At 54.5% G+C, this 26494-nt stretch overlaps 2 protein-coding genes across 3 annotated transcripts in view; one reads left to right on the forward strand and one right to left on the reverse strand.

The window, feature by feature from the left end:
- The window catches only part of OPHN1 (oligophrenin 1), a 50163-nt gene extending 39212 nt beyond the window's left edge, over positions 1-10951 (reverse strand). For both annotated transcript variants that reach the window (XM_084212830.1, XM_084212829.1), the window contains exon 1: positions 10716-10951. In XM_084212830.1, coding sequence (XP_084068956.1) covers positions 10716-10869 — 154 coding nt within the window. In that variant the 5' untranslated portion in view covers positions 10870-10951. The remainder of the gene's footprint in view (positions 1-10715) is intronic.
- Positions 10952-11347: 396 nt separating this feature from the next.
- YIPF6 (Yip1 domain family member 6) lies at positions 11348-17614 on the forward strand. The gene is made up of 7 exons (XM_084212831.1): positions 11348-11410; positions 12174-12302; positions 12825-12903; positions 13234-13276; positions 13967-14092; positions 14187-14344; positions 15009-17614. The coding sequence occupies exons 1-7, from the start codon at positions 11372-11374 to the stop codon at positions 15125-15127; spliced, it is 693 nt and encodes a 230-aa protein (XP_084068957.1). The 5' UTR covers positions 11348-11371; the 3' UTR covers positions 15128-17614.
- The last annotated feature ends 8880 nt before the right edge of the window (positions 17615-26494 follow it).

Consider the following 26494-nt stretch of genomic DNA (forward strand, 5'->3'; position numbering starts at 1 on the left):
CACAGAAATAGAAGTGGCTGTGACAACCAAGCAGTGACAGCTATGGAGACCAGCAGGATTCTGAGCCAGGACAGGAGGGCCCTGCCTGGACTGCCTCATTTAACACCACAGGGCCACAATGGGACATTGGGTGTGACACAGGCACAAAAACCAGCCTGATTTTTAGCAAGAAACACTTGGAAAACCAACAGAACATCTCCAACTGTGCAGGAGAGTGGGTGTGGAGGGTACACATCATACTGATCAGGGCCAGACTGCCAGCACCCTCACCCCTGTTATCCACACCCCAATAGCCCTTGTTTATATGACTGTTGGCTGTGCAGCAGCTGGTATACAGCCCCACTCTGCTTCTTCCTAGGAAACAGCCAGGTGGGAATTGCTGCTCCTCCAGAAGCTCAGCGGCAGTGGGCTCCCAAGCAGTGGGTTCAGCAGCCCTTTGGCTAATCCCCATCACACGCTGCTCCCTGGGAGCAAATTAAGGAGGAAAAAACAAAATAAAAATACTGCCCCTCAAGTTCCTCACCTTTGCAATCATTGGCCAGTGACACTTTCAGTGCAAAGGCAGTCCTGAGTTTAATCTGATCCAGCTGAAGGCATGAAGAGCTGCAGCAGTGATGGGGCTGCAGCATCCCTGCTCTGTTCCTAGGAAGGGACAGGATGTCCCAGCCCACACTGGAAGGTGGGAAGTGATTTTTACTGGTCTCCTGCCTGCACCTACACATGGACAGCTCAGGGAAGAGCAGCCAGCAGAGATTTCCATGGGGGAAAAGGCAGTTCCTGAGGTTCTGCATGTGCCCAACGTACAGATTGCAGTGCCAGAGCAACTCAGTCACAGCTTCAGCAAGCAATGAATAAAACCCATAAGGAATCAACAGGGAAAACACAGCCTGGGTTTGATCGTGGCAGTGCAAATATCCAAAGCAAAGCTAAGCAGGAGCTCCATCTTTGCATTTTGCTTTCTTCTTCTCCAGCTTGAAAACAGAACTATCAAAGCTGGCCACACACTTCCCCTTCAAATAAGCAAACAAAAGACAATATAAGTTCACTCTGCCCTTAAACAAGAGCATTTTAAGACATGGAAATTTTCAGGCTGGGATCTCAACCCTGGACATCCATTTTTGTCAGGGAAACGTTGCAAGACCCTGACACACAGCAGCTGAGGACACACCTACATCTCCTACCAATGGTCCCTATGGGTGATTTTCTCCTCCCTGGTGGAGAGCTGTGCACGGCAGACATACAGCATGAGAAATTCCACTTCTCCCAGCATGCAGAGTGATGGTTGTGATTCCTAAGGGAAAATAATGTGCCCATTGTTACCAACCCCCGCCAAAGAATTCCCCAGGGGAGTTGCATCACTAAGGAGAGGGAGCTGATCACCATCAGCACCCTGAGGAGGAGGGTCTGGACACAGAACCTGACCCACTGCTTCCCAGGAATTCTCTGTTCTTGCAGTAGAGTTTTAGGAGCCAGTACACAAAGTAAGTGGCCAAGGCACCAGACTCTGCTCCAAGGTGTCGGACTTACACTGTAGGTACCACCTGCATGAAGCCCCCAGTCAATGTCCCACAAAAACGCCTCAATCTGGAAAGCCATGAGCTCCCCCTGATGAGCCCAGATGTGCCATCAGGATCAGGAGCAAGGAGCCCTGACACATGGAACACTCCCAAATACCCCACAGCTGCTCAAACACAGCAAGATGTTAATTTTCTCAGATGAGGATATGAACATAACCTTCCAGTTAGGCTTCTAGGTAGTACCAAATCCACAGAGGATCCTGCAAGGAATGCAGCCCCCTTGGTGCTGCACAGAGGACAGATGCTCACCACTAGGGAATCACAGAGTGGCCCAGGACAGGCAGTGCCTGGCAGCGAGCCAGGGCGAGCTGTCCGCAAGTGCCCCTGAAGGCTCTGTGGGGACTCAGAAATCCTGACACATTGGACAAAGGCCATTTTTCCCACACTGACACGGGTTTTCCACTTGCCAGGAGTAAGTGGCTAGCATGAAGTGCTAAAAATAACTTGCTATATTTAGCTGTGCTTTACAAATCTCTTGTGAAGGAATTGACTGGATGCCTCACACTCTGTCACACATTTACCTCTCCTAATCAGCCCTTCATTGACTGAGTTGTTCATAAGCTGCTGCTTCCCTTACACAGCCCGTCCAGCCCAGGCTCTAGGCAGTAAGAGCAGGGCTGTGCTCCCAGTATCTCTCCCTAACCAGTGACCTTTTGCTCTGCAAGTTGGTTACCTGCCCTCTGGACCATCACCTCCACTCACATATCCCCCTCCCACTCTCCCCCAACCCTCCACACTTTCTATTTCCTGTCCTTAACTTCAATCTTTTATTCTCATGAATTCTTCTCCTTGCCCTGCCAGCCTTAAGAGAGGTGCCCAAACGAGCTTGACAGGTTTATTTTCTTATTCACTGTTAAATTAAATACCCAAGGACCCAGACAGCAAGGGTTCACACTCATCACATAATTCTCACGCCTGCTTTATCTCCCTCACTGCCTGAAGGAAACCGGCTCTGCTGAACCTGCCATGCTCCAGATGAGCTGGCAAAGGTTATGAGGCTGCACCTCAAAGCTCAAGGCAGTTAAACACACAGAGGGACTCTTTCCTGGATTCCTGGAGCACAAGGAGATCATGGGTCTTCTCACCAATACTTGGAAGTTTGGCAACATATCAGCCCAAAACCCCAACCAAAACACAAAGCAACCAAGCAAGACTGGAAGGACAACAAAATTTTGGGGTATATTGGTCCATTTTGGAGAAAACTGGGAGGGAGTGATGTGGGATACAGCTTCTGGGAGAAGGATACACTCTCACCCTCCCTTGTATTAAGTTATCCAGCATCTTCTTCTTAAGACCTCCACAGTGACAGATCCATTGATCAGGAAGAGAATCATGCAGCAGATGATGCCTTCAAAATTTCAAAGAAAGACATGGAGCACACCATTCTCCCAGTGACACTCACTGGCTTGTACTGGTTTCCTAGAGAGCAGAACTTCAGGCTGTATGTTTAATATTTTTATAAGGGACAGTGTGTTGGATGAATTATTTTTAATTATTTTTGCTTCTGCAACACAAGGGCAGCAGAGCCTGCTGCCTGGCCCAGCTCAGCCAGAGCATCCCCTCTCTCCCCACAGTAGCAAATATCCTGCTGGCATCAGCACTTCCCTTAGTGCTCCTCAGGATGAGCCACGGGTAAAACTGCACTTTAGAAGCCTGAACTTCTCAGAGATTAGTTTTTTTTCCCCTTTGCCATTTTGCTGTCCTTTCAAATCAACCTTGAAGCCCTACAAAGCTGCAGAGTTACTTCAACAAAACTGGGAAGAGACACAGGGCAGCCAGCCCAGAACACGTGGCCAACTGAAATGGAAGTTAAGAAAAGAGGAGCTGCCTTAGAAATCAGCAAAAGTGGTGAAATGCACAGTAAGAAATAATGCAACTGTTTTTTAAACAAACACTCCTGGGGTTGCAGAGGCAGAGAAGAGTCACAAAGGACAAAATGCTGTCACGGTTCTTTGGTTCACCACCGACCAAGCCCAACCACGGGGCTGGTGCTGCCACACCGGCAGGAATTTCAGACCAGCTGGTGTCCCAATCCGACTGTCAGCACACCAGGGAATTGCTCAGCACTGTCCTGGGGCACAATGAACCCGGGTGTAGGAGGGACAGCCACAGCTGGGGGACAGTGCCTGGCTCCATGGGCACTGGTGTGGCTGCTGGAAGTGGTGGCAGCTCCATCAGCAGCTCCCAAACCCCGCATGGGAGGCTCCAAGGGTGGCAGCGCTCTCAGCTTTCCTGAGAGCTCCCAACACAGAGGCTGCTGGGGCAGCAGGGATGGCCAGGTGAGCCCTGGGGATGGCAGTGCCGGGTGAGCTGTGGCTGTGGGTGACACTTTGGGGCTGGAAGCCAAGCAGGCAGCCAGCTGGAAGCACGGTGAGGCTGGCAGGTGGCTCTGGCTGCTGAACCTATTTATACACCTGATGTGGGACATCATTGTCCCACAGAAAGCAAGCCCCCGCATTCAGAACACCAGCCTGGGCACAGTCCTCGGGCTGGGGAACAAAGGACAGACTCTTTTGAAAAATAAAAATACACGAAGCTGAGCCATGAAAAACAAATGGATTCTGCCCTTCCTTGGGAGGAGTGAGACGTCAGGGAGGGGCAGCAGCCGCTTTCCCCGGGGCAGCAGAGGAGCAGCAGGGATCCCTGCGGTGCTGCGGGCCGCCCGGAGCCCCCGGCTCCCAGAGCAGCCGAGCAGGCTCCTGGCACGGAGCGCTGGCGGGAGCGGCAGAGGGTGTGCTCCAAACCCGCGGCTCCCCGCCGCACAGGCAGGACGGACACGGGGAAAACAAACATGAAAACAACGGACTCTTATCCGGGGCAGAGCACGAGCAATCCCCACGGAGACGTCTCATGATCTGCAGAGCCCTCACACGCATCTCCCTGCAGCCCCCCTTCCCGGGCAGGGCAGGCTCCGACGGGCGCTCGCTCCAAGCCCCGATGATTTCAGAGTTTCCCTCGATAAGGGCGCAGCGGGGCTGGGCAGGGGCCAGCTGAGTCACACAGCACGCCAGGGAGGGACCGCCACCAGGGCGGCTCAGCAGCGATCCGCAGCGCTTCGGTGCGGGGAGGAAAGCGCATCCCTGCGGATCCAGCCTGGGGGATGATGCCAGCGTGGACACGGCCTGTCCTGCACCAGCTGGCATCTCCCGGGAAGCTCCTCGGCACCATCAACCTGACCGACACTGGGGCAGCCTGACCAGCACACTTAGGGGGGCTTTGCCAAGAGTTGCCCTCACTCTGGGCACTTTTGCAAGGAATTGGGGGTCTGGCTTTGTGCTTCCACACCAAAGGGTCCCCCGATGCTCTGCAAGTCTCCAGTTCATCCTGTGATGGTACAGGAACAGATTGTGTCCTTTGTTCTGCATTCTCACAGCTACAAGGTTTAGTAACATTAATAAATCTATTCTTGTTTTAAACATTGCCAGGCTCTTCAAAATCAGGCTTGGCTCGGGGAACAGGCTAAAAAGGAGCGAGATCAGACTGAGAGAACAACTGACTTCTGGGCTGTACTTATATTTATAGACTTTATCTCAGGCTATTCTGCTGCTCTTATCATCACTTGAACAACTCATGACCGCATGTTCACCTGCACGGAGAATTCGGTGACAGGAAAGGACATGGGACAGAGAGACCATGTTTGAATGTGCCCCAGGAGAAAACAGCCAGCACGGCCCAGGATCACTGCTCCCAGTGCAGCAGCTGTGAGACACAACACAGGCCAGTGTGGACAATGCACCAACCATCCCCAGAGCAGAAACAACAGGGTTCCAGAAGCTTTCTCATTCACACGTGTCAGATCCTCAGACAGAAGCTTTATGTGTTTGGAAGACTCATTTAATGCTGAGTAAGGAAAAATAACTGCTGCCTCCTGAAGTTCTCCAGCAGTTCCAAAGCTGCTGCATTTTGGTGCTCAGTACCTGTAAATAGTGCTGACTGCTCACCAGAGTTCTTTTCTATGAACCCACGGTTCTGCAAACCTCTGTGTTCCTGCCAGGCAGTGCCTCACAGCCCCCACAGCAGCACCTGCCCCTCTGTCCCTGGAGAATGGTCCAAGCTGGCACTGCAGGCTCTCACTGCAGCCCAGATCCATGGCTGGGCAGCCAGGGATCAGTGCCAGAGCCACGTTGTGTGGGCAGGAGGATGCAGCGTGGCCAGGATGTGCCACAGGTGTCTGGCTGCCTGCTGCAGCAGAACAGAGCAGGCACAGCACTGTCACTCCACAGAGCCAGGCTGACACCCAGGAGAGAAAAGCCTGGGGGCAAGCATGGGATGCCACATCTGTAGTTATCAGCGTGCCACCAACAGCATTAGGAATAAAATATTCCAACAATACCTCAAGGAAAAAGCCAGAAAAGCTGAGTCCTCATACAGTGACTAAAGAGGAAACTCTTAGGTCAGCAGCAGGGCTGCTGTGAGCCGTGGGCTGTGAGACACACAGAACATGGATAACACCCACATCCTCCCGGGAAGGAGCCAGAAAAGGCAGTAGAAGATGGATGAAAAGCTCCCTGCACGCCTCATGTGCAGCACAAGAAAAAATATCCTTAAACACATGAAAACAATTTTGCCTCTTGTCCTGGCCCCTGTGCTGCTGTAGGCAGGCGAGTCCTTGGGAAGCATATCTGGGCTGGAAAAAGCCATCACAAAATATTGCACTTTGGTTTGTTTAAGCTGGACCAAGGCTGGTCCAGAGCCCTCCCACCAGCCCCTGAGCTGGCAGGGACAGGGCTGCATTGCTGCTGTTGCCAGCCACCCCTGCCCTGGGCTTCCTAAAACAAGCCCAGGCCTGGGCACACCTGGGCATGGATGGAGCAGCTGGAACCAGCAGGAGCCGGGGGGAGGCTGGGGAGCTCAGGACTGCAGCAGGGAGGGAGCGAGGGACAAGGAGCCAGGCCTGGGGACATCTTGGCACAGCCGAACCATCCTCAGCCACCGGCAAAGCAAACCCAACAGGGACAACCTGCCCTGCCAGAGAGCTGCTCCAGGAGGAGCAAAACCCAGCAAACACATCCCTGAGCCCCAGAACATGGGGTGGGATCTGCCTCACAGCTGGATCTGGTAGATCTGTGCTGGCCCCTCATCTCTCCTGCCTGCGCTGAGGATGCAGCTCTGGCGCCGGGGGTGAGTTGGCTTTTGGGAGGGTTTTTGTTCTTTTTTCTGCTATTGTGTTTTAGTGTCTGGTTAAAGCCTGTCTGGTTTAGATTTGCACCAAGTGGGGCCCTAGCCCTGTGCTCAGAGCTCAGAGCCCAGGAGCAGGAGCTGCTCCATCAGCAGCTGCTGGCTGCAGAGATCCCCGTGCCCAGCTGAGCTGAGGATGCCTGCAGGGCGCAGAGGCTCCCAGGGAGAGCTGGGCTCTGGCTATGGGTGTGATTTAAGACAGAGCTGGGAAGTTAGAACACAATTTTGCAAGTTACCAGCTGTAACTGGTGCCCTTACTGGCTGAAATCCCCAGTGAGGATGGGGAAGACCAGCAAGGAGCCAAGAAGAGATCACATTATTGCTGGAGGAGAGTGATGTGTTTTCCAGCAGGTCATTTCCCCCCTGCTCCTCACTGTCTCATGGCTAAGATGTCTTTGTGGGACAGGACATTGTCACTGCAGCTTGCCTGGAGAGCTGCAGCCTCTCCTGGTGTGGGATAGGCTCCTTCCTCTTCCCCATTTTCTAGAGGAGCTTTAGGGTTGTTTGGACACAGTCACAGTGTCCAAACCGCAGGAACAGATTCCATTGTCCCCACAGCCTTCCCACGAACCAGGACATGGGGCTCTGGGGAACTGAGCAGACAGACCACCCTGGGTGGCTTCAATCCCATTAAAATAACCTGTTCCAATGCTTCAGTCCCATTAAAATAACCTGTTCCAATGCCACGCTGCTTCCCACACACCACATCATTAAACCCCCAGGTACCACATCCAACAACAGCACAGAAACCTGTCCAGAACAGGTCTGCCATGCTGGGGGACACAAGAGTTCCCTGAGGGGACACACCAGTTCCCACACACAGCGCTGCAGGACCTGTAGGGCTGCTGCTGATGATGATGATGGTGGTGGGACCTTTCCTGGGTATCCAAGGACCCCCATTCATGGGGAAAAGCTCACACAGTCCCTACACCTTCCTTTGTCACTTTATCCTTCAGGCTGAAGTGCTCACAGTACCTGGGGAGGTACTGTGTCCCAGGCACTCTGCAGAGCTCCACGCTGGACAGAAATCAAGTGCAAAACCACATGCACAACATTTGCATGAGAACTCACAGCTCTTCAAGCTTCAAAGGATGATTTTCACCATCACAGCACTCACAGGTACTAATGAGAAAAGCCTTCATCTGACATTTCTCCAACTCCATTTGATATTTAATTGGGAGAGAAGATCAAAGACCAGGGGAAATAGGTGGTTTTGCATTATCATACACACAGCTGAGCACAGTGAGCAGGAGAGATTAAAGAAACCCACACTGAAGCACAGAAAGCAACTGCAGTAAAGCAGCCATTGTTACAGCCACAGTGATGCCATGGAGTCACAACTTCTGACACCCCAGTGGCCTAGAGCATGTGCCCTGAGCGAGGCTCTTCTGTCCCACCAGTGCTGGCCATGGGGAGCTCTGGGCATGGACAAGCTGCTGTTGGAGCTGAATCCCCAGTGCCCACATCAGGTCCTGATCCTGGCCAGCCCACGAGGATGGGCATGAAGGGACAGACACCTCCCAGTCCTTCTCCCTGCCTGAGCAGGGACAGGCCACGGTGGTCTCAGCAGCGTGTGCGGGACCAGCATTGTCACTCGGCACTGCCAGTGACCCTCCATACTGCTGGCACAAAAAACAAGGGATGCAGCCAACTTTACAGCAAAAATAATTTCCATTTCTGACTGAAAGCATTATTTTCTATTACTGGCTTTCACACCCAAGACTGTTACAAATGAACAATATTATTCTCTGCTTTAGTCAGTTTAATTCCCCACGTGCCAATACCGAATTCTTTGTCCCCTTGTGCTGTCCCACGTATCTGGGACTATTCAGCTGTTGGGTGTCAGGTACAAGAGAAAGTACCACACTCAAAGGCAGCACTGGAGGGGCTGTGGCTGCAGGATGACACTCCCCAAGACATGGTGGGCTGCAGGCCCCTGGAAGAGCTTCATCCCTGGAATTTTATTTGTTCCAGCTGGTGACACATCAGCTGGGGGCAGGGAATGGAACCAGTTTCCCTTAATCCATGAAAGGCCAAAGGAGTTTAAAGCCCCCTAAAGAGCTCCCCTCATTCAGGTAACCTGGCCTTGGACACTTCCAGGGATGGGGCAGCTTCTGTAGGTAAGCTCTGCCAGGGCTCTCAGGGAAGAATTTCTCCCCATTATCCCATCTAACTCTGCTCTCTTTCAGTGTGAAGCCATTCCCCGTTGTCCTGTCACTCCATCCCTTGTCCAAAGTCCCTCTCCACCTTTCTTGTAGGCCCCTTCAGGTACTTCACCCTCTCTCCTCACTGGATCTCACTCTCCTGATGGGACCATCACCACTTTTGCATCCCAGCAGCTGAGGGCACCTCACCCCACGCTGTGAGGGGGCACAGAGGGACTGTCAGCCCTGGCTGTCCCAGTGGTATTGGGGTCTGCCAGCTGGCCCTGGTGAGGCCATGGCCAGTGAGCACCCCAGATCCCCACCCACAGCTCCACGTGGGTAGGATTCAGAGATATATCTATTTTTTTAAGTTATCTGTTAACTAAACACAGGGTGCTGATGGAAGCCCAGGCAGAACTGGCCCCAGCACTTCCCTGGCAGCCTGCTGGATCAGCTACAAAAACACCCCACAGCACTTCAGGCAAGAAATCCTCATCCCTGGGGGTTCTCAGTGCTGTCTGGGTGTGCTCTGCTTTCTTCTGCTTCTGCCCTTCCTCCCTGGCCAGTCTCCCTGGGCTGGGTCTGCTGACCCAGCGAAATCCCTCACATCCCTGTGCACTACAAACACTGAAAAGGGAAATGGTTTTGGACAAAGTGATGAAGAAAAGCTTTTCCATTAGCAAGCGGGTTTGCTTTAATCCCTCTGATTTCCACTTTGTTGGGGTTTTTCTCTGCCCTGGACTGTGCAGAGATCTGAGTTTTTGGACCCACGTTAGGTCTCACAGCCCTGTGACGTCGGCAGTTTCAGTCACACCAGCTTTTGTCTCTGCTGCTTCCAGATGGGCAAACACGGGCTATTCCAGCCACAGCCTCGATAACAAGGAAGCTCTGAATTATTCTGAACAAAAGGGCAGCAGCTAAACCTATTAACACCAACTGAAACCAACCAGCTGGCAGGAAAATCGTGTGTGACCAGCGTGGATTGTCTGTGTCCCTCCACTGCCCCCATGGATGCTCTGCTGGCCTGGATTCTACTGCACGGATAACAACAGAGAATCATGGAATCATCTGGATTGTGAAAAACCTACAAGATCATGGAGTCCAGGAAGGCATGGGAGACGACACAGGGAAGGTGTGTATGAAGGTGGATCCACAGCTGTGGGGAGGGAAAACAAATCTAAGCAGTCAGAAGGACAGTGTCAAACACGTGGGACTCGGTGGTTTCAGGTGACACAACCTGGCCCAGGTGCTCTGGTGATCTGTCAGCACTTCTGAACAGGCGACTCCCGCAAAGTCAACATTGAAATCGACATTTCATTGGGAAAAACGCTCACCGCGATTTCAAGGATGACAGAACGCCGACAACAATGGGAGCGCTGCCGGCAGGGCCCCTCTCCCGCTGACGGGGGTCCGCAGGGTGACGGGCTGGCCGAGGATGGACCCGCCCCGCTCCCCCCGCGCCCGGGAGATGCAGAATAACGGAGCACCTTCCCGAGCGGGGCTCGCCGTCCCCAGACGAGCACATCGATGCTGGCAAGGCTCGGCCGGTGTCAGCCCAACCGGACGGGGGAACCGGCCCGGCCCTGCCTGGGGACAGCTGCGGGTGGCCCGGGGGTGGCAGCGCGGGGACAGGGACACGCCGGGGGTGGCGGCCCGGGGAAGCGCAGCCCTGCCCGGGGAAGGGCAGCCCTGCCCGGAGCGATGCAGGGCACGGACCCAGAGCGGCTCCAGCCGGGGCTGCGGGCGATGCCCAGGAAACGGGACACAGCGCGGTGACCGGCCGAGCCCTGCCCGGACCCCCGCCCCTCCCGCTCACCGCGGATGGCGGCGATGAGCGCGTTGCCGTCCTTGATCACCTCCTTGATGAACTTGTTGGTCCGCTCCAGCTCCTGCTCGTAGCACTTGAGGCGCTCTCGGAAGTCGGGGCTGTCCAGGTAGCAGTCGCTGAACTCCAGCGGCGGGTGCCCCATGGCCGCGGCTCGGCCCGGCTCCGCCGCGCTGCGCCTACGGAGCGCTGCCGCCGCCGCCCCGGGCGCCCCGCGCCGCCGGCATCCCGCGGGCCCGCCCCGCCCGCCCGGCCCCGCCCGCCGCTCCCCGCCCGCTCCCGCTGCCGCGCCTCGGCCGAGCGACCCTCGCCCGCCCGCCCGCCGAGCTTCCGGCCGCGCCGCTGCCGCCGGGAGGTGTAGTCCGGGATGAGCCGCCCGGGGCCGCCGCCCGCCGGCCCGGCCCGGCCCGGTTCGGTTCGGTTCGGTTCGGCCGCGCCGCTCCGCGCGCCGCGCGCCCCGCTCCGCTCGGGCCGATCCGGGCCGGGCGCTGCCGCCGCCCCCCGGCCGCTCCCAGCGCGCCCCCTGCCGGCGGGGCGGGGGCGGTGCCGCCCGCACGCGTTGCCATGGACGCCCCGGCGGCGGCGCGTGACGCGGCGGCGCGCGGTGATGACGTAAAAGTGGCCTCCACGTCGCCTGGGCGGCCAAGATGGCGGCGGCGGAGGGGAGCGGGGCCGGGGGGACCCTGGTGAGTGCTGCCGGCGGGGCCCGCGGGGAACCGGGGAGGCCGGGCTGCGGGCGGACCGGGAGCGTTCGGGCCTCCCTCTGTCCCTGAGCACGGCCGGGCAGCCGGTCAGGTGCCGGGCAAAGGCGCAGCGGGGTCTGCAGGCCTGGGCGGGCGGTGGCTCGTCCGAAAGGCGGGGACGGGGAAGGGGCCGAGGACAGGGACGAGGAAGGCGACAGGGAAAGAAGACAGGAAGGGGACAGGGTCGGGCGCATGGCCGGGGGCTGCCGGCCTCCGCCGCGCCCCGCCTGCCGCAGAACCGGTCGGGCCGTGCCCTGTTTGCCTTCGCCTCCGGGCACCCCAGAGCTTTGGTCGCCCGCAGGCAGGGAGGGCTTCAGCCCGGTCAGACCTGGTCCCTGAGCAGCCTCGGTGTGTGCCCGGGCTGGGAGTGTCCGTGCAGCTCCCCAGGACTGTTAATGTTAAATGTTAATGTTAATTTTAAATACGGGTACTCGGGAATGGTGTGGCTGTGCTTTTTACTTCATTCAGTTACTGCCGGAGCAGAGCACAGAGGGTGGGTTCTGGGGGTGGCAGGGGACAGGCTCACACACACCTGCTCAGCTCTTCAGGCCACCGCTGCTCACACTGGGCAGGGACAGCCTGGCCCTGCTGCAGAGCCTTTTCTTCGTCGTATCCCTGAATTCTGAGCAGCTCTGTCCATCCCCAACCCATCCAAAGTGCATATGAGCCTGTTTGTGTTTGTTCCTAAAGGTTTGTGCCCATTCAGTTCCCAGGTCTGGCAGATGTGTCCATATCCCAGGACATTCCAGTGGAAGGGGAGATCACTGTCCCTGTGGGATCTCACTCTCCTGATGAGGATTACTCCACGCTGGATGAGCCAGTCAAGGACACAATTGTGAGTCTGAACCTGTGATTGGGGTAAAACTCAGGTTTTCTGGTGTTTTTGGCAGCTGTTGTGCAAAACTTGTGTTTTTGCACAGCTCTGTACTTCAGCAGGAATTGTTTTAGAACTCATCACGTAAAAAAAATTCCTGTGGGTGTCTGAATTGTGGCCAAAGTTTGTGATCCTGAAATCAGTGGGAGGGCAAAGGTCTCAGTGGGAGCTTGTGAGAAACTCTACTGACTGAAGGTGTTTTTCACTTATTCTCTTTTCCTAGAGGAGCCAACAAATTGTTGATTATATTCCAGTGTTATTAAAATATACAGTATTGTGGTTGTTAAGGAAAAGGATGTGATGCTGTTGTTAAGGAGTGCAGGAAAAGCAGTCATTGTTTGTTGCAGAGGATGCTACAGAACTTGTTGGGTTGGATCCTTTCCTGATTTGCCATTCATGTTCCTTTACTTCTGCCTCTTTGCTTTAGCTGGGAGCTGTAATTTTTGTGAGGGGATAAATGAAAGTGTTTTGTGTTTGTTTCAGATGAGGGACCTGAAGGCCGTTGGGAAGAAGTTTGTCCACGTCATGTATCCCAGGAAGAGCAGTGCCCTCCTCAGGGACTGTACGTGCTGGGGGCCCCTGACCTGCAGGGGATGGGGGTTCAGGAGGGCTGGACAGCCTGAGCAGCAGAGCTGGCAGCTGGGGTGTCACCAGGGCTCTGTGGCAGGGTGGCCTGGGCCAGGATGGGTGGCACTGGGAGCTGTAGCAGCTGCTGGGTCTTGAGTGAATTTTATTATAGATCAGGGAGTAAGATGCTGAATAAGAAAACTGTAAAGCAATGAGATGTGGCAAATGGTACCTTGGGAGTTGGGCAAGGGGCTCTGTCACTCCCAGGAGAGTGTAACTAAGATGGTTCTGTGACTTTTGTGATGTGTTTTCCCTCTCCCTGCAGGGGATCTATGGGGCCCATTGGTGCTGTGTGTCTCCCTGGCTCTGTGAGTATTCTGGGGGAATTTGGGGTTTTGTAGCCCAGTGCATGAGGGAAATGAGATGTTAAAAATTACTAATTAATGTGTTTAGATCAGTTTGATCTGATCCCTCTCTGTTTTGTGCAAACACTGCTTGGTTGGGTTCTCTGATGAAATATGTTTGTGACACTTCAAGCCCATTAGCACCTCCTGTCCCTAAATTTAGGATTTAAGGATGAACTCTTCCTGGTCCCCTGGCCTAGGAATGGTTTTACTGAAGGTGTCTCAAGTTGTCCTGATTCAGCTCTGGTGCCTGCATTCCGTATTTATTCCAGGGTTTCTCTAAGGCTGGTTTGTTCAATCACACATTACTCTGCTGCCTTGAGAGGTACCAAAACTTTGGTACTTTAATTTCCATCTCAGCTTGTTGTCCATGGCTTGATTCCCTTCTGAGTGCTTTCCCTGCCCTCAAAACAGGGAAACAAATGGACTGCAATCACCTCAGTTGAGCCACAGCCATTTTCCTTTCCTGTGCAAAACTGATGATATAATGAAAATAAAAAATGGATGACAAACTATGGGCCTGCAGCATAACTGGGGATCGGTGTTGGGGCTCCTGCTCTGACACCTACTCCAGTCTGGGAAAACTCCCTCAGTGCTGATGCCTCCATCTGTCTGTTCCCCAGTGCAGCTGTTTCTCCCTGTTCCCCACTCCAGGATGCTGCAGGGTGGCTCTGCAGACAGCAAGGATGACGGGGGCCCCCAGTTTGCCGAGGTCTTTGTCATCATCTGGTTCGGAGCCGTTGTCATCACGCTCAACTCAAAGCTCCTGGGAGGCACCATGTGAGTGCGGGTCTGTTCCTTGGAGGTTGCTGTGCACGGAGCTCTGCCCTGCCTGGCCTCACTGCTCTTTCCCTGGTGCTGTCTCCCTGTGCAGCTCCTTCTTCCAGAGCCTGTGTGTGCTGGGCTACTGCGTGATGCCGCTGACCGTGGCCATGCTGGTGTGCAGGCTGGTGCTGCTGGCGGGCTCAGGCACCGTCAGCTTCATCATCCGCCTCATCGTGGTGGGGGCCATGTTCGGCTGGTCCACCTTGGGTGAGTCCTCCCTGTGCCTGGGGAGCTCGATCCGTGTGCATTCCCTCAGGCAGAACCAAGGGCTGCTCCAGTCTAAGGTGGCCTTGGGCTGCTGAAGGGCTGTAGAAATAGTTCTTCCAATCTGAAGCTGAAAGGCTGTGGAAATAGTTCTTCCAGTCCTTGAGCTGGCAGAGGTTCAGCCTCTGCTTCTGCTCCTGTTGATTTCCATGGTCATATTCAAATTGCCTGGGGCAGCAGGATGATGATTTAGTATTGAACTCTGTGAGGTTACTTGGTGGTTTATTTTATGATTAAGTCATAAATACTGTTAGATTTTATAGATTTTATAGAGACGCATTTGCACGATTTCTCCTGTAAGTCTGGCTCTCATTTTACAGTGTTAATCAGCATCTATGGACAGGCTAGTTGGGGCTTGGAGCAACCTGGGATAGTGGAAGGTGTCCCTGCACGTGGAACTGGATATCCCTTCCAAGCCAAACCATGCTGTGATTCTGTGATTCTATGACTTGTCATTCTGTACGATAAAGGAAGTTGCACTGGGTGATTACAGCCCGTTGGTTTGAGCAGTGGTTATATTTTCAACACAACTGCAGCTCAGATCCTTGCTGTGAGGGGGCTGTGAGGGTTGTGCTGCTCCTGCTTCACAGGTTTTGTGTCTCTGCAGCATCCACGGCGTTCCTGGCAGACAGCCAGCCCCCCAACCGCAAGGCCCTGGTCGTGTACCCCATCTTCCTCTTCTACTTCGTCATCAGCTGGATGATCCTGACCTTCACCCCGCAGTGAGCACCTTCCCAAGGAACTGCTACACTGGCTGGACTTTGTCATGGACGCTGCAGTGAATCCTTGGCTTTATCTCTTTCTAATTTATATATAGGGTTACTGTAAAAAGGCAGGTTGTGGGATAAAGCCAGAGGGCTGCAAAAAGTGCTCATTTGTGTGTCCCTCTTTGTGAAAGATACTGAGGTCCAGCTGCTGAGGGGTTTATTTAACCCTGTTCTGTACTGGTGTTAAATAAACAATGCCCACTGGGACAGGGATTATTCCATCTGAGGAGAGAGTGGGAAATCCTGGATTTTCAAGCTGCTGGGAGATGAAGATTTTGCACGACTTGGCAGATTTCCTGCCCGTGCTTGGATTCTCACTGAAGATAAAAATGCCTTATCAAACCATAGAACTTCACTGCAATGATGTGTGGAGAGGAAAGAGACGTGTCTGACTCCTTTTCGTTCCCTTCTAGAGTGGTGGGATGTGCACCCAGGCATTGTGGGACTGGGGCTTTCCCAGGAAAGGAGGGTTCAGTCAAAACTCAGCTGGATCCCTTTGCAGGGAATTGGAGCTGGTGGCAGGGAGTTGCTTTTGCCCATATCTGTGTGTTGTGTGTGCCCATCCCTTCGTGTGGCAGGAAAGAAGGTTCCAGATTGGTGCCTTCAGCACTGCTTCTGTGAGGGGACTGTGAGCTCACTGCAAGTTGCAGACCTGTGACCAGAAGGAGCAAAGCTCAGAGTCCTGCAGAAATGCTGAGACTGCTTTGTAGCAAAGACTGGGCTCTTACTCTGCATTTGGGAAGTGAAAATTCCTTGGGAAGTACCATGAATATGTATGTATGATAAAAACAAGGGGTTCTGTGCAGAAAGTTGAGGTTCTGCTGCACAGGCTGTTTGGGTCTGAAAAACCAAACCAGGGCTTGGGCCCCGGAGTGTTAAAACAGCTTGAAGGAAGGGAAGTAAATGGTACTAGAGGTTTTGGTTGCTCTGAAGCAGGATGTGAATTCTCTCACCTGCCTCTGTGTGACTGTTCCTTTGGTTGTTCATGGGGACAGCAAAGAAACGTGTGCAAATGTGCATTTTGTTCCCTTGTACTTCCCAGGAGATGTCAGACACTGTTCTGTGGGTTGTTTTGTGGGGTTTTAATTTTGCTTAATACTTTAATAAAAGGGAGGGGGCTCCACCAGTCACTGCAGGTTCATTGTGTACCTCTCTTGGGTACAGGTGTGCAAGAGTCAGGTGCATTTTGGCACAGACATTGGGAGCTGGGAGTTGCTATTGGAAACTACAGAAATGATTCCTGTTGTCTGTTGTGCTCAGTCAGCAATCCATGAAATATCTGGGGTGAAAAAGCTGCTGTAAAATGTCATTTTTCCTACATTTGTGCAGACAGACTGAAACTGAGGTCTGTGGGTTCTGCTGAGGTGTGAATGTGCCTAATTTCTACTTCTATGTGCAAAAGCAGTCTATGCTGTAAACACTGGCAGTGGGTGGGAGTTGGGATGGAAATTGCTGAATTTCAGATTAAAAGTGCATTTTTGCATTAGTGGATAATGAGCTGCTGTGTGTGGCAGGGCCTGGCTGTGGCACCAAAGGGCTGGAGGGGAGCTGTGGTGGTTTGTAGACATGGGAACCATGGAAAGGGGAATTTTTAAGCTTCCATTAAATTATTGCTGATATGGAATGTGGTTTTTCTTTTAAGTGTGCAGTTTTTCATTCAATTAAATGTTAGTTCAGCTTTTTGAAGCTGAAAAGAAATATTCAAGGGAAGTGGATGTTAATGCTGTTGATGGCTATGGTGGGATTCCTTGAGCCAAATCTTTCGGTCCTACAAGAATTTAATCACACTTTCAAAGAAATCCTTGGATTCTCTCTGGCTCTTGTGACTTGAGCTGCTGTTCTATCTCGAAGATAATTGGAGTAGCATTTAATTGACCCAGTAATACTTTGAAATTTTTTACATGACTTCAGAAAGTCAAAAAGCCCAAACTGGGGCTTGTTCCTCAGCCACCCCGGAAGTCCTGCAGAGCCCCTGCTGTGACAGAACCACATGGGCACATTAAACACAACCAAACCATTTTGGTTCAGGGAAACAAAATGCCTCGAGCTTGTTTGATATTTGCAGATGCTGGAATTAATGCAGCTGATTGATTAATGCAGCACTTTAAAGTGCTGAGTGCTCCCTGGGTGTCCCTCAAGCTGTGCAGCCAGGTGGTCAGCACACCCCTCCCAAGGGCCCTGCAGGGGAGAGTCCCTGTCACCACAAGAGAGGTTTAATTTGTGCTGGAAATGTCTGTGGTAAGAACTGTTGTGCTTTCCAAGGAGAAAGGCTTTTCCTTCTTGTTTAAAGCTGCTGGGGATGGGTGACAAGGAGAAGCAGCTGTGTTGCCTATAATGGAGTGTTTGAACTGCTCTGCAGAGAAATGGCTGATTTCCAATGCACAAACCAGGCTTTCTTTCCTATTAGGATTTTTTTAATATTGTTTATCAGCAGAAGTTGTTATATATGTTTAATTTTGATCTATTTAATACCAATAAAAAGGGCAATAATTTTTTTGTTTTAACTTGAAAAATTCAAACAGGCTGAAAGTCACGTGGGCAATGTGAGGTGTGGATGGATGGAAGCTGTGTGCTCTCTGTACCTGTGGCACCTGCAGTACCAGGAGCTCCCCTGGCCTGGCTGGGACAGGAGGGGGCAGCTCCCCTGTCCCTACCCTAATGTCCCCTGGCCCCACACGGAGAGCAGGACACGTGTGCCACACGTGCCAGAGCCCCTGAGGCTGAGCCAGGACATGGCCCTGGCCAGGCTGGGATCCTGCTGGTGCTCACACCCTGCTCAGGGAAGGAGCAGTGATGCTGCTGTACCCCAAAATCGGGGTTCCAGTGGCTTCAGGGCCGGGAGGTCTCAGGAGCCACCCAGGGGAGCTGTGTGTGCCTCAGCAGGGCTGGCCAGGGACCAGCGGGGGCTGAAAGAGTGGGGGCAGTGGGGCAGCGGAAACCTGGTGGGAGGGGGCCTGATGGGTCAGGGGATGTTAAGGCCCATCCCTGACTGGATAATGAACCAATGGCAATTAAACCCATCCCTGAGCCCCAGCAGGATGTGAGGCAGTGGCCGGGGGTTTGTCCATGCTCTTGCTGACGATGAGAGCATCCATGACACGACCCTGGCCAGGGAGCCTTGGCCCGGAGCTGGTGGCAGCAGGGACACCCTGCCCCTGTGCAGAGCATGGGCTGCGGGGTTGGGGACGGCCACCGTGGGCCAGTGGTCACCAGAGGGCGGCAGGACCGCGCTGTCCCCGGCAGCCTTCTGCAGCCTGCTTGTCACCTCCGCGTGGTTCCCGTCGCCCCCGGGAGCTCCGGGGAGCACAGCCCGGTGCTCGGTGCCGCAGCTGCTCGCAGGCAGTCCCGGGAGGTGAGCTGTGAGCTGCCAGCCTCAGTTGCCACCACCAGCCACCATGGTGGTGCCTCACCTGGCCCTGCTTGGGGGGTTTCTGCCTGCTCAGTGATGGACAAGAAGACACCTTCATTCAACAAGCAGTGGTTTTTGGTGGTTTTTTTTAAAGACAATTTACCAGTCCTGGAAATGTACCTGTTCCGTTCAAAAGAGGTGTTCCCAAGTGCAGCTCTGGACTTTGTAGTTACACTTTGTTTGGATAAAGCTTGAATTTAGCATCTTTCTCCCCTAAGTGAATCTTTTAAGGCAAATATTCTGCATGCTGAATTGTACCCTAGGGCAAACAAATGGGGCAGGTGACAGTGGAAGGGTGGGCTTTTTCAGTAAAGTCATAAAATCAGGAAGTATTACCCACAGAGTGCTGCTGTTGACAGCTGGGACTGTGAACCTGACCTTTGGCTTTCTTGGCAGGGTTAGCAGGTGACATGGCTGCAGGAGCTGGAAGGCAGGCTGGAGGCTGCTGAATCGCCACACTGCAGGTACTGAATGCAAGGGCCGTGGCAGGTGGGCTGGGACAGGCTGTGTGCAGCACGGAGGGCTCCTCAGTGGAGATGTCAGGGCAGCGTCACTGAGGGCAGGTGTGACAGCCCAGCACGGGGGCAGCTGCTGGGACAGACACAAGGGGCACTGCATTGCTCTGCTGTCACCTTGTCATGGGGCAATGCCTCTGCTGGGGGGCTCAGGGTCTCCGGGAAACAAGAATGAAGGTTTGCTCTTATTTAATCTGAGTCCTAGTTGGAATAAAAACCAACAATAAGTGCACTTCCTGATGCGGGAAGGACAGGTTTGGTGTTTCTGCACCAGTTACTGTCTCTGAACCTTGTCCCCTCTGCCCACGTTTCAGGGAAGGGAACAGGGCAAGTTTTCTGGAGTGCCACAGCTTGCCCATGCCTGGTGCCTTGTCATATCTGTGCTCTGAGCCCTCTGTGTGTGAGCAGCTGCTGCTGAGGGAAGCAAGGGAGCATCATCAGAGCCTTGGGGACAGTGGGCACGTGAGCAGGCAGGGTCCTCCCACCTGGGAACTCTGTTCTTCCCGGCTGTGCCCAGGTGGGAGGAGATGGAGTGATTCTCTGCCTCAGCCAAACTTCCCCTGCCTGTGCAGAAGTCTTGGCCCAGCTCCTCCCAGGGGCCTGAAACACACCTCAGACAGCCTGAAATCATGGCAATGAGCCCCCTCCAAACCCCTGCTCTTCCCCCAGTGCTGCATTGCCAGCAGCAGTGAAAAGGACACAATGGGAAGCACACCCTCCTCTGAATGTATAGGGGGAATTTGGTATTTTAAGAGAGAAATGAAGAGTACAAACCCAGCTGGCTGAATTATAACTGTGGGTCTGCATGTTCTGTGAGGAGAGCATGGAGGTTCCCGGAGTGAGGGCCATAACACCTCATTCTAATCAAATGGAATGGAAAGGAAAATGAGGAAAAGCAAAATAAATGTAGTCTCCTGTGTGGTTCTTGCTAATGAGTTTTGGTTTTGTATTGCCAGCTCTGCCAGTGGTGGTGAGGGTTCCATCCACGGACGATGGAGCCAAGGAGTGCTGGGCACCAAGCAAAGCCACCAGTGTCCCCAGGCCAGCAGGATGAGATCCCAGCCCCATGCTCTCCCTTATCAGCTGAAGATGAGGAAAGTGTCTATGGCTTCCTCTGTCCAAGGAGCAGCCAGTGCAGTGCTGAGGATGAGCCTGGTTATGAGCTGATCCGTGACACGTCCTTGCTGTTCCTCTGTGGATCTTTTCCCAGGAGAAGCAGGAGGCAGCGATCAAGATTTATCAGCCTCCCACAGGGCCCTGCAGGGCACAGCAGGGATGCTGCAGGCCACAATAAATTTTTCAGCAGCAGTGAAGTGTTGGCCTTTGGTGAACATTCCCAGACAATGCCTGGGCACATGATCAGGCACAATGAAACTGAGCAGGTGGGGCTGCTCAGGGCAGACCTGGGGAGAGCCCACAACTCCCTGGACTGCAAGGAAGATGAGGTTAATGCCTTCCCTGTGTCTCCTGGGGAAGTGAAGACATGTCCTGGACATCTGGTAGGTGTTCCACATGGTGGCTGTGGGTGCCTGTTCCCTGTCCCCCAGTCCCTGCTCCCTAGAGGTGCCCAGCTGGTCCTGAGGTTGGGATGCTCTGGCAGACATGGATGCTTTGTCTTCTCTTTTCCTCTTAACTCCTGTTTTAGACTGGTGATGTGCAGTTCAAATCCAGTGTGTTAAGTTGCCTTTGTATCCTTTAACAGTTGGTCTTACTACCCTGAGGGGTTTCTGCCCAAATAGGAACTGGATTTCTGTTCATCCTGGGGTGGTGGCCAAGCAGAGCAGGGAGTGTGCCAGGGGTTCAGGGCAGAATGTGCTCCCCCAAGGCCCTGCAGGGAGGAGAAGCCCCCCTGGCCAGGGGAACTGGCGCTGGCAGTTTTCCTCTGTGTTTGGTCTGGTCACTGTGGGCTTTTCTCTCGGCTCCTCCTCTGCCCGTGGGCCCAGAGGCTCCTGGCTGGGCTCCCCCACTGCAGTGTCTGTGCTCCCTGGGCAGTCTGTCTGTCTGTCAGGTCCCAGTGACTCCTCTGCACCCCTTTGAGTCCCTGTGCTTACAAGGAACTCATGCGAGCATAGCGGCCCTCAAGACATCTGGTTCTGGTTATTTGGGCTGCAGAGAGCTCCAGGCTCCAGAGCCCTGGGGCAGAGCAGCTGTGGGGGCCAGTGGAGCCATTGGAGCAGCCATGTCCCCATGGCTGTTCTCCTTCCCCATCCCTATCTCTGTTCTCTTGCTTTCCACAGCTGCTGCTGCTGCAAGGCAGGAGCCTGATAAGCTCATTGATAATCTACAGGAGAAAGGCAAAGGGTGAATTTCAGAGCTCAGCAAGAACTGCTGGAATTCACCAGGATTGTTTTCTGGTTCTTTTCAAGTCTTTTTCTGGTGTTTTGTGTCACTGTCTCAGGATCATAAACAGAACATGCAATTATTTATCCTGGGCACTGATTTAAATCCTTCCTCTCCCCATAACTCAGCCCTCCCTTAGTGAAACCCACCGGGCTGAGGTCTGGGCTGGGGCTGCTGCCTCTTCTTTCCCAGGGCTTTGGAATTCTTTCCAGCAGCAGGAACAGAAGCCCGAGACAGCCCAGCACAGGGTGTGGGGACAGCCTGCTCTGCACCCTGCCTGCAGCCAGGATCTGTCCCCAAAAACCTCTTCTACCTCTTGGCTGCCTTTGGGGTGGCTGCAGCTCAGCCCTGTGGCACAGGGCTGGGGCAGGATCCCTCTCCAGGACCAGCCTGGCAGCCCCACGGGGGCGAAAGGAATTCGCTGTCGCATAATGAGGCTTTGTGTGTGTGAGGGTTGGCATAAAGGGTTTTCTGAAGCTGCCTCAGAGCCTTTCCTGGCGTCCCCACAGAAGGTTGGCAGTGGCACGTGGCTCCTGTCCAGCCTGGAAATATCCTGGGGTGTGGTGCCCGGGAGCACGGGATGGGCACTTGGTGCCCCTGAGCATGGAATGTCTCTCCTTGTCCATGCCTAAGGAAAGTTCATCTCTGGGCAGTGGTTTGGACTGGACAGATGTCATGGGAAGATGTGCCCCATGCTGCTTGCTGTAAATGTGCTCTGGTGCCCCTGACAGGGAGGAGCACTGTGTCCCTGCCAGCCCCTGTCCACTGCTGCTGCCTGCCCGTGCCCTGAGCCCCCTCAGCTTTGCTCTCGGGGTGCCCACAAGACCAGCCTGGCTCTGGTGGGGTTTGACAGCACCCCCAGGCTCTGAGGGCACCTGGGGAGGGTCTCCTACCACTGCTCTCTGCACTGTGGTGGAGCCAGGCAGTGGGTCATGGTGGCAATCCTCTGGACCCCCAGAGTGCTGCAGTGTGACAAACTGGGCACTGGTGGGCTGCAAAAACCCCTGGGTCCTGTCACCTCCCTGCTCCCACCTGCTCTGGGGCTGCATGCTTGGAGCTATCAGGGGATTTGATTTTGATTGTTGGCACCCAGGAGCTGTCGAGTCCCCCATCCTGTGTCCCAGTCCTGATGCCATGTCCCCAGCTCTGCCCAAGAAGCTGCACTGGACAGGGTTTACCTCTGGATTTGGGTGAGGGAAAGTTGGCACACGAATGGCCCAACCCTCCACGAGTGAGGGGAGATGTGAATTCATGCTGGGATTCAGCTTGCAGACACCTGCCCTTGAGGGAGCCAGCACTGCACCTGACAAGATTCCTCTGTCCTGGGAGTTAATCCCAACCCTTGGCCAGAATTAGGGCTGGGATCCTCCCCAGACAGCAGCTGTCACCAGAATTATGTGCAAAAATACCCAAGGAGCTCAGATGCAGTTTATTAAATGGCATTTGATGGTGCCAGCCAGAGGAGGAGGTGTCCCTGTCAGCTGTGGTTGTTTTTTAGCTGCTGAGTGTGCTGTCAGTGGCAGGTACCAGGGGTGAGTGGGAGTGTGAGTATGAGTGTGAGTGCACACATGTGCTGCCAGCCCTCCCCACCCCATGCCACGGGAACCTCCCTGCTCCAGCTAATAATAAAAGAAAAAACAAGAGCTGCTGCAATTCCTGGGGCTGCTCTGGTGCCTGCCTTGGGGCAGGGGATTAATGTCCCAGGATTAATGTCCCAGCCAGGCTCCAGCAGCTCAGTGCTATTCCCAGGGGTAGGAAAAACTGCCTGGTGAGCATTCTGCTTACGTCCCCTTTTGTACTTAAAAATGCAGCCTGATTTATATTTCTTGCTTTCACAAAGGCATCTTGAAGGGAACTAGAGAGCAGCAGCAGTTTTTTTCTGTCCTGCATGGGAGTCTCTGTAAACACCCCCAGACAGTAACTCTTGGGTGCTTGAATACAAGTGGAGGTAAAATTGAATGGGAATATGGCTCTCAAAAAATCTGTTTCCATCTGTATCACTTGTGTTTATTAGCAATTTGTGTATCTGGTCTACAGAATCTCAAAAATGTCACCATTTCAGTTATGCTCTTTTAAGTGCATTTAAATAGCCCCGTGCTGAGCGCAGCCCCAGGCCCCTGTTGAGCTCCCCAGTCTTTCTGGCTCTGGGAATCGGGGCAGGAGCACTCCCCAGCTGGTGCAGCAGAAATTCCCCAGAACTACCATGGACTGTTTTTTTTTTTCAGTGAAACTGGGAGGTTTTACCAGTCTGTGAGGATTAGTCAGCTGCAGCGTTTGTTTGGTTTTGTGTGTGTGCTAAATCAGTCAGTGTTTGTGAATTTTCTCACTGGTGTTTGCAAACTGGAGCATCCTGTGTGGGGAAATGCACAGAGCCGTCTGTGCCAGGACCCCTCTGGGGACAGGGAGTGCAGGAGGCTTCCTGCAGCCCTTGGCTTGTCTCTGGGAGACCAGCACACATCTGGGCCAAGCAAAAATGTCGCTGGCTTCGGAGGGCGACACTTCAGCAGGACACAAGGGCCACCAGTGCTGGGAGAGGGGACATCCCGGTGTGCTGCCCCAGCCCTCGGGAAGGGGCATTCTGAGGGGATGCCGTGGGCCTGGATGGCTGCTCCATCCCTGTGGGATGCAGGGATCGATGCCTTTGGCCCCGGGAGGCTGTCCGGGGTACTGCCCTGCTCACTCCAGCGCTTCCTTCTGCCACAGGAGCTGCACGTGGGGATTAAGTAATTGCCTAATTGCCCATCCCAGAGAGCAGCTTTCCCTCAGGGCTGGAGCTCCGGTGCAGCCTGTGGTTTGTGTGGCAATCCTCATGTGTCCTGAACCCTCCCAGTGTGTCCATGCCCAGCACATCCCACCCGGGAGCACATCGGGATTATTTTAAATGAGGAGCTTTTTAATGGGGAAGCAGTGGTGGCAAGTGGGCATGGGGCAGCTGCGGGATTGCAGGGAGCTGGGCAGTGTCTTCTGCTGCCCCTGGGCATCTCTCAGCTGCCTTCTTGTGCTCTGCTCGTGGTGCTGCCTCTTTGGTGGCATCAGAGACATTTGATCTCCTGGGCTGGAGCTGGGCACCGAGCTCTGAGCAGGGCTGGCCCCACAGTGCAGCCCCAGCCCTGGGGAGCTGTGGGGTGCCATGGGGCTCTGTGTGCTGGCCCTTGCTGGGCACAGCCCTCACTCCGGGGTACACAGAGGGGCTCAGCCCTGTCCTTGCCCTCTCTGCCTCCCCACTGCTGCTCCCGGGGGCTGCAGTCTCCTCGTGTTCTCCCTCCCCCGTCCCTGTCTCACCGCCCTCGTGGTGTCACAGCCCCAGCACCGCCAGCACCCGCCCCGTGTGCGGCGTCGGGAGAAGAAAAGGGTCCCTGTTCCCGCTGTGCTAATGGGGAAACGCCAGCTCGGCGGGAGCTGCGCCCTTCCCAGCCTCGGGAAATGCCTGTGCCCGGCGGAAAGTGGAAAATCCCCGTGTGCCTCCGGCTCGGGGCTCGGCTGGCCCGGCGGAGCCCCCGCTCTCAGCCCGCGGTGCCAGCGCGGCTTCTGTGGCTGCGGGGACCCGGCCCGGGCTGGCTCTGATCCTGGGCGACAGCCGCCGCAGCAATAGCTCATGGGCACACAGAAATAGCTCCGGCCCTGGACACGGGATCCTCCTTCCAGGGAATGATCTGCTGTGGGAAGAGGCTGTACCTGTCCTCCGAAATACCGGCCCTGTCCCGTGACTTTCGGAGAAGGAGGGATGTGTGTGGCGGTGCTGGGGATGGTTGGTGACGTCCTGGTGCCCGTCCCGGCTCCGGGCAGCAATGGGCAACTCTTAGTGAATGTCTACAGGGTGACATTTCCCTTAGAATCATCTTCTTAAAATTAACTCAGGTTTAAAATGCGTTCTCATGTGGGTCTGAGGAGGATAGTGACACACACACGCATGCACACACACATATTTATTTATAGAATGAATGGATGTTGCTTTTGCTTGTCCTGTAAGCTTGTCTGCAGAGTGGGTACATTAGGAATTTTGGGACGAGCCAAATGCAGCAGTGGGGTCAGTCCCCTGTCCACTCAGCAGAAATACCCATTTGGTGTGCACAGCTCCTGCCACTTCCCCGTGGATCCAGTCCCCAGGAGCTATTCCTGCCGAGGATAGTGTCCTGGCACGCTGAGGAAGGATCCAAGATGAAGCATTACTGGAATGCTTTTGGGATGACCGGGTAGGAAGAAGCTACACAAGTATGCAGAAACCGCTGTGGTTTGTCTCCCAGGCCTGGGAAGGAGACAGCCTGCTTCTATTTGTGCTAGCTTGGCTTTTTTAGCTTCTGGAGGAAGCGGGAGAAGGACCCGATGCCACTGGAGCCAGCAGGGGTGATTCTCTGGGTCCTGGCAGGGTTATGGCTGAAGCAGCAGGTCCTGTCCTGCTCCAGAACAACGCATGGTGCTGAAGGGTGAGCCCCTGATGGGAAGAGGAGCCCAGTGCCACCAAGCCTGGCAGTGCCTGCCTCTCTGAAGGGACAGTCCCTCCTGTCACAGCTGCCTTCAGCCTCACCCAGGCCCTGATGTCCCAGAGCCTGCAGAATCTTTGAAGAGTCTCCTTGGACTCCCTGGAATGACAATGGCAGAGCCTTTCACAGGACCCTGCGCTGGCAGGGCCACTCAGCGTCCTGGCTGCGGTGGTGGTCCCCTGGCAGCCTCAGCCCCAGAGCAGCAGTGCCCGAGCTGAATGGGGATGTCTGGCAGTGAGCAGTGCCCCAGCTGCCTTCATCCCTGCAGGGGACTATTTGCAAGTCCTTGGGGTAAAACTGCAGCTCTTGAGGTAGTGGTGGGTGAGTTACTGAGGGTGGGCAGCAGCGTTGGGCTTTAAATCCCTGCTGGGAGAGGTGACCCTGGTGGGCAGCGTGCCACAGAGGTGAGACTGTCTGTGCAACCCTGGGTTTTTGAGGGACGAGAAAAGAGTGGTGTACAAAGCTTGTGCTGCCTTGGTGTCCCCAGCCCTGCTGGGGACATTACTGGCCCAGTTACGCCAGCAATGCAGGGGACAGGGTGAGGAGCTGCAGCTGGTGCCAAGGCTGGGAGCGGTGCCAGA

Source organism: Fringilla coelebs, assembly GCF_963513975.1.
Source record: "Fringilla coelebs genome assembly, chromosome: 11".
Classification (NCBI taxonomy): domain Eukaryota; kingdom Metazoa; phylum Chordata; class Aves; order Passeriformes; family Fringillidae; genus Fringilla; species Fringilla coelebs.

What these genes read in the sequence shown, in the direction of transcription:
- YIPF6 (XM_084212831.1), top strand. Translation starts at nt 11,372, where the DNA reads ATGGCGGCGGCGGAGGGGAGCGGGGCCGGGGGGACCCTG. An exon ending in CTGTGTGTCTCCCTGGCTCT is followed by an intron (nt 13,277 to 13,966) that starts GTGAGTATTCTG and finishes TCCCCACTCCAG; the next exon opens with GATGCTGCAGGGTGGCTCTG. An exon ending in GTTCGGCTGGTCCACCTTGG is followed by an intron (nt 14,345 to 15,008) that starts GTGAGTCCTCCC and finishes GTGTCTCTGCAG; the next exon opens with CATCCACGGCGTTCCTGGCA.